This window comes from Diadema setosum, chromosome 16 (genome assembly GCF_964275005.1).
Source record: "Diadema setosum chromosome 16, eeDiaSeto1, whole genome shotgun sequence".
NCBI lineage: Eukaryota > Metazoa > Echinodermata > Echinoidea > Diadematoida > Diadematidae > Diadema > Diadema setosum.
The window spans coordinates 25,476,895-25,487,787 of record NC_092700.1 but is presented as its reverse complement, the minus strand read 5'-3'; the positions used below and the strand labels follow the sequence as shown (position 1 = coordinate 25,487,787).

Below are 10,893 nucleotides of genomic sequence, written 5' to 3'. Positions count from 1 at the left end.
TTCCAAGCTCGCTCGCATTTAATGGCTATGCCATTCTCCTGATGTTGCTGCCAGTGATTGACAGCAGTTGCGCCCGGTGTGCCCCTCCCTTAATTTCCAAAGCGAAGAATATAGCTACAAATGGCAGTTTTTGGACTGTAAAATGTCAAAAATTTTTCCCCCTACCATACCCCCCCCCCTAGCTTGCTTCGCTCCCTCACATAACCGCTCCTCCTTAGATCAAATCTTGTCTACGCCGGTGATAGGCCCCACTATTTAGTAGGCCTTCATAGTGATGTCGCACATGCGGAGCAAGAGCTGAAATACCACGATTTAGTCATTCAATAATATATTGTGAATATTTCATTTTCTTATTGTTTTTTTAAAGAAAGGAAAACACATTTTTTACCAAAAGTGTGCACCAGATCGCTGAATTTCAGGGCTGAAAATGCAAAATTTTCCTCGTGTGGGAGAAGGCTACCACCCCCCATACACAACCTTCCCCCGTTCGGTCGTTCCGCTCCCTCTCACAAATATTAAAAAAAAAAATGTTTTCATACTTTTAAGGTATGCAAAGGTGATAAGCAAAAAAAAAAAAAAAAATAGGCAACAAGAACTTCGTCTTCATATTTTTGCTGCCACTTTCCTCCCACATTATATTTCATGCAATTGAGTGGGACATCCGATCCCTGTATAAAGTGTGTGTGTGGGGGGGGGGGGGGGGCACCAAGCTTCTCTCCCCCCCCCCCCCTCCCCAAGGCTGCGCCGGTCCGGTGGGCTTGTAATCGTGGTGATGGTGACCATCCCCCCCACTCCTCAGGACGGATTTACGCCGTTGCTCGTACCGGTACTCGTCCCAGCATAACAGTCCTGCTCGCCGACGCTGATTCAAGCCCCGTAACGACGTGTTTTGTGTGCTAACCAAAGTGTTTCTCCGCCTGATATTCCCTAACGTCAGTACTTATACACTGAACACTACTTAAATCAATTAACATATGGCTCAGACAGAAGTATGCATTGAAAATTCTCCTCACAAAACAAACTATCTCTACTTACTAAATCAAGACTCCCCTAGCATCTAATCATATTCCTGAATATCATTAACCTAACCTCACAGCCGGATGAACTCGCCTGAACCTAACACAAATGATGTAATACGGCATAACTGAAATCCAATTTCTTTCATGTCTGGGATATCCTTGACCTAACGAACTTTTGTACAAAATCAATGGATATACAAACGCTCACGACAAATGTATTCCATTCCTGACACCTCTATGGCCCAACACTTGTGTGTGTGTGTGTGTGTGTGTGTGTGTGTGTGTGTGGCTAATGTTTAACCCATGCTTGTTCACTTTTGATCACACAGTTTGTCCTTTGCACTTGTATGTAGTTATTTTCTTATACTGCACTCTCATACTCTCCTGTCCACTGTCTTCATGGTAGTAAAAGAAAAGAAAAGAAAAGAAAATGTTCCAAAACAACGAAATCAAAATTTCACTACCTCTTTAGTGCTCAATTTCAGAACTTGACTTCACTAATAAACCACTGCCATTACTGACATCGCCACCAATTTGTCTTTCGCTCTCATGCACACAGGTCATTTTGATGAATCATCCTGGTGAGATCCACCACGACTACGCTCCATATTGATTGTATGTCAAACTTTGTTTGTTTGTTTGTTTGTTTGTTTGTTTTTCAATTACAGATTGAACCTTGCTGATCTATGCTGATGCATGGTGTTAGCTTGGTCTCATACTGGGCCAAAGCGACCTGTGATTGATTGATTATTTATCATCGAGTTCAATAACGGTCTTCAGGATGAGTGATGCATGTCAACCTCGAGAGACTGGTGAGCCATATAAGATGCCAGAGCTGGAGATGGAAGATGTTCAGGATGTCAATCCTGGTTCCTCATTGAGTCAGTGTGGAAGCCACGCCAGTTCTTCTGAGAGTGATGACCAGAAGGGCATCCTATTTGGCAGCTGAAGCAACTGCTTTGGAAACGCATCAAAAACTAGAGCTCAAGGAGCTTCGACTTACTCAGCGTAAGTTGAGATTAGCTATGAAGACCAAGCTGCAGGTTGCTGAAGCAGAGGAGCAGATATACCTTGACTGCGAGAACAAGAAGTTGGGAGTCGGCTTTCCTGTGAAAGCAGAGGATGAAACCTTGCTGTACCAAACTGAATGCACCAACCAACGAGTACACACGAGTACACCGATTTCCCTGACTGGAGAAGTAGCAAAAATGTTATTTTCAAATTTTCTTTGACTTTTAGCAGATATAGTCCAAAAGCCAATAAGATCATCAGCATCATGTAGTATCCCTGAACCAGGTTTGATGAAAGCCCATCAATTTTTCCTTAAATACATCCGTACAGACTGGGGGACAGACAGACAACCTGAAAACATATGCCTCCGGCACCCTTCAGGGCGGAGGCATAATAATGAGACTCCCATATGTCAGGAAGTATGTTTGAACCTTATCAAATTTGAGACGGGTCAGATTGAACCCCCCCCCCTCCCTCCATTAGAATTTCTAAACACCACGGCTCTAGAAACATCTTTCCATTTTAATCCAGGAGGTAATCACCTCCCTGATTTTAGCTGAGGGTGAGCATGAAGCCACTCCATGTAATAGAAGGTTAGCATTTTTTGTGTGCAAAATATTAATATGTAAAAATGTCTAATTTCATAGGTAATGATAACTACTCATTCTGTCTTCTAAACTGTTGGCAGGTTATTCCCTTTCTTAGAATGTAACTGGCCTTGAATAATTACGAGAATACTTTAAATAAATATATAATAGAAAAATACAAAAACACACACTTGCAAAATGCAAATTTAAACACAACCTAAAAAGAACTTGACTTCTATTCACCATTTTTTTTTTTTGGGGGGGGGGTGGGATGGGTGGATTATGTATGAAAATATGAATCTGTAATGGATATGCAATACTCATAAAATATGCTTTCCATTATATGTCATACTAGATGGGGTTACTTTTGATTGTTCATATTTTAGAAATTTCTTCACCATCGATAGCCTCAGTGCTTCAACAACACATGCGCACTTTGAATTGATTGTTTAAGTAGGGAAACAAAAAAAAATAAGTCGACTGTTGTTTTGTAGTAGACAGCCACACAATGGATGTCAATTTTGGGCAATCTCTGGCAGTGCATTGTCATAAGTGGAGTAGCTTTGTGACAAATGCACACATTTTCATTACACGCTTGACAAAAAGACATGATTTTCTCACAAACCTTTTATGTATATAAGGATTGAAAAATTGGGGTTTGTTCCAAAACCTGAGAAAACCCAACATATTATATATACTTTTTTTTTTTTGCATTATAAAAGAACAATGGACTTGCCTCTTTAAGAAGGCAGAAAATAATTATCATCATTACCCGTACATACGTCAGTGACTTGTCGAGGAAATGTGCATATTTTTCCTAAAAGAAACAAAAAAGTGGAATTCTCTTTAGTTTTCCTTGAATCGTTCTACGCATGTGACAGCATAAACTGTAGTAGTCTTCTCACTCTGCTGCGACTACGCAGATACTTTAAAGATTATTAACTTTTGAACTGAATGTCAGATTTTCCTCAAATGTTTACTGATGTGTTCTAATGGTATAAGTCGGTTCGGGTTACCAGTTTGAGCATGAGCAGAAAAAGGTCATTTGTACCGAGAGACAGGTTGGTTTTTAATTTCACTGAGATAAGCATCTGTAATGCTATGAGTATCCATGGAATCTCTTTAAATGGCGCCTGCCAGTACATCCACTTGACAGCAAGCGTGGTATTTGGCAATTTTAACAAAAAAAAAGAAGTGTAATCCCATTTTCTTTGCTCATTTTTCCACTAATACATTATATTCTTTCTGTTCAGTTTATTCTGTCTTCATTTGTTACATACTCAAAAAGCTGCATCACTTCGGCGGTCCCTCGCATTTATCCCCAAGTTGAATTATCCTTCGGGTTTATGCCAGGTTTAAGTGTGTGCGTGTGTGTCACACACAGACACACTGCTATAGCTTCTGACCATAAGAGCATTGAGAACTTAGGGTTTCTGGGACGAACACTGCACAAGGGCTTTCTATAGCTCAGTCGGTAGAGCACCAGGCTAGCAATCCGGAGGTCTCGGGTTCGTATCCCGATGGAATCCCATTTTCTTTGCTCATTTTTCCACTAAAAAAAAAAAGTTTGTTAACATGCTTGTTAATGATGATTCCCAAAGTGTTGATTGGCGAACCATTCTGGTCACTTCACGACTGTAGCATCAACATTTGAGGTATTTCTCATGCATGATCATAAATCTCTGTAAAATATTGATGATAATAGTAATAATGATAATGATGATGATAATAATAGTAATAATGATAATAATAAAAATAAAAGTAATAATAATAATAATAATAATAATAATAATAATAATAATAATATATTTATCTCCTGATCACTATGCTTGTGATGGTGCAAATGCCTACTTTATAAATGTGAAAAATTGACTGCTCTTTACAAAATTGTGAATGTTGGGGCTAAACTGCATTCATCCTGTAATAATATTCACGGTCTACTGAGCACAATGTGCTTCTTGTTGCCATTGCTGAAAAAACAAACAAAGAATGTATAAAAAATAATTTGTTTTTAAACTTGACTCACAAGACGTATTCCTTCCTATTTATGTCCAGTTTGTCATACCACTGATTGGTTAACCTTATTTCTCTTCCCGAGGTAACATTTTCTGTGGAATTGTTTATGTTAATTTCATGCAATGAAAAGCGTGTTTTCAGATGTGCTATTCTGCCCAAGATTTATAACTGGGACATGTCTTTATCTGTGTACATAAAAAAGTAACTAAAGTAAGATGTGCATTCATCATTTTTAATTCATTTTTTTCACCTTTTTTTATCATTGGTGTAAATTGCATATGAAAAACAAAATGTAAAGTATATTAATTGTATAATGGGGCCCATTTGCAAGCTCTCAAGCTTCGTGTTGGATGGAATATGTCAGTACAAGTAGTGAGTTTCAAATATATATGACAGAACTTTGCCATACCCTTCATTGTTTTGTTTTGTTGTGTAAGAGAAATCAGAGTTGACATATCGCTGTTAATGTCTAAGAGCGTCATAGAGGTGATTACAGTAAAATGTACCGGTAAATTCCAGGTACATATCTATGATCCATTCTAGAAGTAGAAGGACAATGTGAAAGATATTTGTCACATAGTTCACTATTACTCTGCACAAGCTTCAGGGATATTTTGGTTGTTTTTGAATGAAAAGAATTAATGCTTTCTGTCAATGTGATAACTTCCTTTAAATGAAGAAAAAGTAGACATTTGATGGAAAGAACGAATATCTTTTTTCTTATTCAATTTACTGCCAAAATTTCATACATTTTTTATTTACTTTGTCTTTTTCTTGACAAAATATGCATCTCGTATTAAACTTTGTAGAAATACAATGTATATTTGATGTTCACTGTAAAGTATACCATGAAAAAAAAAATTTGCTGTCAAATTGTCCCTCTTCCACGAGACATAAATATTAGAATGTTAATAATTTCTATGTAAGCATGCACTGTATTCATGTTTATGTTCTATTTGTTGTTAAATTTAAGTCTCTGACTTCAGTTTTCGAAAGATTGTGGATTGAATTGACTGAGAAACTGTTTGTAAATCTATGCATGCTATTTTGCTTCATGTCTGGAGTGTTACCTTCGGTAATTGAGTATATGAATATAAGAACGACCCAAGTCCATGGAAGATCATTTCGAGTAAACTAAAAAAATTTCATATCTTTTTTATTTGTCCAATAATATTCTATTTAACTGTGATGAGAAGGCAACATTGTATATACAAATTAGAACATATATCATTATGACAATTAACATTTACATTAATTGTGGAGAGGCCATTTTCTGTGGTGGACTTGGGTCGTTCTTTGATTCGTATGGACTTGGGTCGTTCTTTGATTCATATACATGATATTCTGCTATAGAGATGGGAGAAGGATGAGAGAGGGCGCTATTATATGGATGTAAGAATGACCCAAGTCCTTCATTCTTACATTGATTCAAGATTTAAATCATTCATTTCAGGCACTTCCGGGGGTAATTAGGATTTATCATTTATACACAAGATGAGTCCATGCATAAGCTATAATTTCCCATGTCAAACTGAATTTGGCCAAAAATTGGACTTGGGTCGTTTTTATATTCATATACTCAATTGTTTGTGAAGTCAGTGAAGGCAGCCAGTACATGATTATTTTCGTACAAAAAAAAAAAAAGACGGTTATAATTTTCACATATGGGGTGCAGAAAGGTAACCCTATATAGAGGTGCAAATTTTATTGCATCCTATATTTTGGTGACTTTATCACCCCATAGGGTGCAACATTACAACAATAACAATATGAACCATAATGGGTGCAGGTATGAGGTGCAGAAGGAGAACCCTGTATAGAGGTCCATATTTGCACCTTATAGGGTGTTGAATATAGGGTGCTAAATAAGAACCCCCCAAAATAGAACCCTAAATGAAGCCGCTGGTGTTACAACGATATGAACCAGAAAGGGTGAAATTTTGCACTTTAATTTTTGTTTACCCTATGAAGTGAAGAAAGGGAACCAAATGGAGGGGTGCAAATATGCACCATATATTGTGTTTAATATAGGGTGCTAAATAAGCACCCCCTTTTTGAGCTGAAAAATAGAACCCTGAACGGAGCCGCTGGTGTTACAACGATATGAACCCTTTAGGGTGCTAAATAGAACCGTAATTTCTCTGTGTGTAGAGGTCATTGTGAGGAACCTCCTGGTCAGATCCACGCCGGATATCCTCTTATATAGTACTCGACTGCCACACCGCCCACATCGAATGCAAGTTTGACGCTCTAGTGGAAAAGATCGACCGGCGATCGGGGAAGAAACTTGAGGACAACCCAAAGATGGTCAAGAGTGGTGATTCCTGCTCGGTCAAATTCGTGCCCTCGAAGCCAATGTGCGTGGAGACCTATGAGTTTCCTCCCCTGGAACGTTTCGCCGTTCGGGACATGAAGCAGACGGTAGCCGTTGGTGTGATCAAGGAAGTGGAAAAGGATGACGGCTCTGGTGGCAAAGTCACCAAATCTGCTCAGAAGGCTTAGAAGAAATAACATTATAATAAAATCGTGTAACCTCCAGGCCATATCAAATCACAGTAGAGATGTCTCGTCTCTCAAGTGTCAATGAAACATTATTTTTGTGCTTATAAATTTTGGAAATAGAACACCAGAAAGATCACAATTTGAAGAATAGTTTTTTGTTTTTTGTTTTTTGTTTTTTTAAGTTAAGCTAAGCGTACACGAGATCAGAAATGCGGCGGTACACGGCATCGCGATATCACAATTCTTAAAAGTAACCAAACACAAACCCACCTTCGACTTGAGATGACAAAAGTAAATCAGATTTCTCTAGATTTCCTAATGTATATTAAATTATGTAGTTCTTCCCAAGCCAAATCGCGACTTTTCATTAATTTTCTTGTCATCAATATTATTTGTACCTTCCATCATGGTACCATAGTGAAGATAAACATATTGTATAGAAGTCTTGATCCTTCAAAATATTCTTTCAACATGCATTTTCTCACAGAGATGTCCATATCAGTGTGCTGATCATAAGAAAAGACCTTATTCGACTTTACTTTATAGCGTTCTCTGCCCTCCATTCGTTGTTAATGATAACTAAGATTTAAATTTATTTCATTTCTCAGGCAAAAGTCAATAGGTACTTGATAACAGATTATGCAATGGGATCTTACATGGCAATGATAACACTATTTATTACCTTAAAGTTACCCAGTTTTTATTCAAACTAATACATGCTATAACTATAGCTTTCCGATTTTAGAAAATCAACATCTTTTTTATCTTTCTCCAAAGCAAGGTATGCAATAAAATTAGAACGTACAATTTCATGAAAAGAAAAAGGCAAGCTGTCTTCATGACTTTATCTGCCTTACAAGGTGTCTTTCGGAGATAAGTATTTGTGCGTTTTGGGGGTAAATAAATGTTGGTGCTTGATAGCACGTGATGTTGCGTCACAATATCCACTGACATCAACCATAGTGTGTACATTTATTCTGTACAGTGTACCTGTACTAGTCCTATTACTGATCTTGGTATGGTGATACGCATACAGACCCAACCATGTAATTTTATGCGTCTTTAATGAAGGCTACATACTTCGAGTCCTAAGGTTTTCATACAGTTTAAGATACAACGGTACCCGGAGAGATAAGCTGGGATTAGCACAACTCAGCAGGATTGAGTCGCTACGTATTAAAGCATCCGTAAATACAGTGGATAGAATAACAGAAAAAGACGATTGAAAATGAATTGGCCATTCTCTTGAGCGAATCTTGGCAATATGTCAAACATCAATGGAAAGTCATCATGGTTGTAGAGAGTAAACCGAATCACACATTCACTGATCTAAGTGTGATATTCTACTTTGGGAAAAAGTAATCACATTAGCAAAATAAGTAACCCATATTTACAAAGTGTATATGATAGTAATTGTATATATATATATATATATATATATATATATATATATACTCAACAACAACAAAAGTAAATTCCCCTAAAATTTTTGGATATTTCTCAAAAAGTATTTTACTGAGTTTCATAATTCAAAGGGGACTGAACAGGGGATTTTATTACTCATAACATGAATGGCATATCATTGCCACCAGATATCATTAATGGTGTGGAAAAAATATTTGTCAAAATGTATGGGGGAAAAAAGTTCACTCAAGGTAACAATAAAATGAAGCATATTGTGTACATTTCCATGCAAGTTATCAAATGACCTTTTTAAATTGTTATGTAATTATCAGAAATTTCTGTAGGTACAATGTGCTTCCTTATTAAACATATGTTATGCAAATTTTTTAAACAATAGGCCTTTTCAATAATATGAACATGTTAGTCAAGCCATGTGCTTTTTATTTAAGATCTGGTTGATCACATTAATGTGCTTATGGCCATTTCGCATCATGCCGCGTCTGCAAATTTTTGAAAGAGCTACAGCTTTCCTTGAAGCTGGGGTTCCGGTTAAGGAGGTGGCCAGGAGACTTGGGGTTTTGCCCAGTGCCATAAGGAAACTTTAATAAGCGGAAAGTGAGCAAGAAGGTAAAAACATGGCACTTCACTGCAAGAATTTCAGCCCATCTTGCAGAGAGCATGGGCCAACATTGAGCAGCGCCAAGTACAAACTTTAATTAACAGTGTGAGGGAGAGATGCCGGATGGTCACTGAAGCGGATGATGGACGTATCAAGTATTAAATGCTGCAATGTATGCTCATGAAAAGAAAGAGATAGAGAAATATATAAACCATGCTTAAAAGTTCAGAATCATGAGTGATTGTTTGATTACTTGTGTAAAAGTCAATGCATATCACTAAAGTGCAACTTTTTTCCCATGCATTTTGACATAAAATGCATTTTTCACAACAATAATGACATGTGGTAGCAATGATATGCCATTCATGTTATGAGTAATAAAATTCCCTATATGAAGAGTTTGTTTGCAAAAACCGATAAGTCCATTTTTGAAGATTTTGAAGTACGGTCTCTGCCATTAAATGCAAAATAATACCTTTTAAATGATATATTGGTTACTACATATAAAGGTACATTTTTGAAGTTATGGTCAAAAGAAACAAAAAAATTCTTATTATTCTCTTTATTTTTCTTGACCTTTAATCGCAAATATTTCCATTTGACAAATATGGACTTATCGGTTTTTGCAAACAAACTCTTCATATATTCCCGTTTGAATTATGAAAATCGGTTAAATACTTTTTGAGATATATCCAAAAATACTAGTGGAGAACTTACTTTTGTATTGTTGAGTATATATACAATATATATGAATTATGTCCCCCGAAAAATTACAACCGGATTTCTGCATTGATAACTTTTCATCTGATTAAACTGTCTGAATGCTTTTTCTTGGTGTTGAAATAATTATAAAATCTTACTTATATTTTGCAGAAATCCCCATTCAAATTGGTTAAGTGGTGAGAGAGAAAAGTAGATTGTTGTGAAGCATGACATGGGTCTATTCCTTCCATGTTAAGCATTTGGATGCTCTTGGATCTTCATATTAATGTGTGAACACAATTGACAGAAATTGGAGGGAAGGGATTCCTGACATGCTCTACAAAGATCTTCATTTCTCTTTGATGACCACTGAAGCAAATCGGATGGGGTTTTCTGTAAGATGTGGATAATAAATTGTAGTTTCATAGCCTGGAATTGTATATGGATTGATATACTATGTGACCCTGCATCACAAAACAAACAAAAAGTCGCCGGGCATGGATTTTCCACCCTCATGACTGTTAGCTGTGAGTACTTTGTTTTTACGAAAGAATATAACTGACTTGTTAGTGAGTTTGGTAAATGCAACAGTCCGGCAGAGGTGCAGGATAACAAAATTCAGAAGTATAGATGAGGTAACATGTCCATATAACATACTATTCTGAAAGTACAGATGTGACCCTGCACCTCAAAACAAAACAAAAAAAGTCCCCAGACATGAATTTTTAGTTAAGACCATATTCTGAAAGAGCAGACTCTAAGCTTTAAAATGATGTATAACTCAATTCAAATGGACACTCATAACCTATCTAAATATTGGAAAGGAAGGACACACTCTGGGAAGTGTGAACTGAGAAAACAGGCTCTGAAGTACAGGGTGTATTCAAGCGCTTAATATTTACCAAGCTTTGCCAGCTACAGTGGGATGAATTGAACAAAAAACAGGATGGTGACCACCGGAGCAGCTTGACTGCCCCCCCCCCCCCCACGGAAGAAAGCAGTAACTGCATATCTGCTGAGCTGAGATAAATGC

The 10,893-nt window shown here is 37.0% G+C and overlaps 1 protein-coding gene across 1 annotated transcript; it reads left to right on the top strand.

The window, feature by feature from the left end:
- Positions 1-974: 974 nt before the first annotated feature.
- Positions 975-7,135, top strand: LOC140239745 (uncharacterized). Its single transcript, XM_072319566.1, has 3 exons — positions 975-989; positions 1,579-1,625; positions 6,838-7,135. The coding sequence occupies exons 1-3, from the start codon at positions 975-977 to the stop codon at positions 7,133-7,135; spliced, it is 360 nt and encodes a 119-aa protein (XP_072175667.1).
- The last annotated feature ends 3,758 nt before the right edge of the window (positions 7,136-10,893 follow it).

Excerpts from the sequence above, each read along its gene's own strand:
- LOC140239745 (XM_072319566.1), top strand. Across the intron at positions 1,626-6,837 it reads ATCCACCACGACTACGCTCC|AGTACTCGACTGCCACACCG; the intron begins ATATTGATTGTA and ends ATCCTCTTATAT.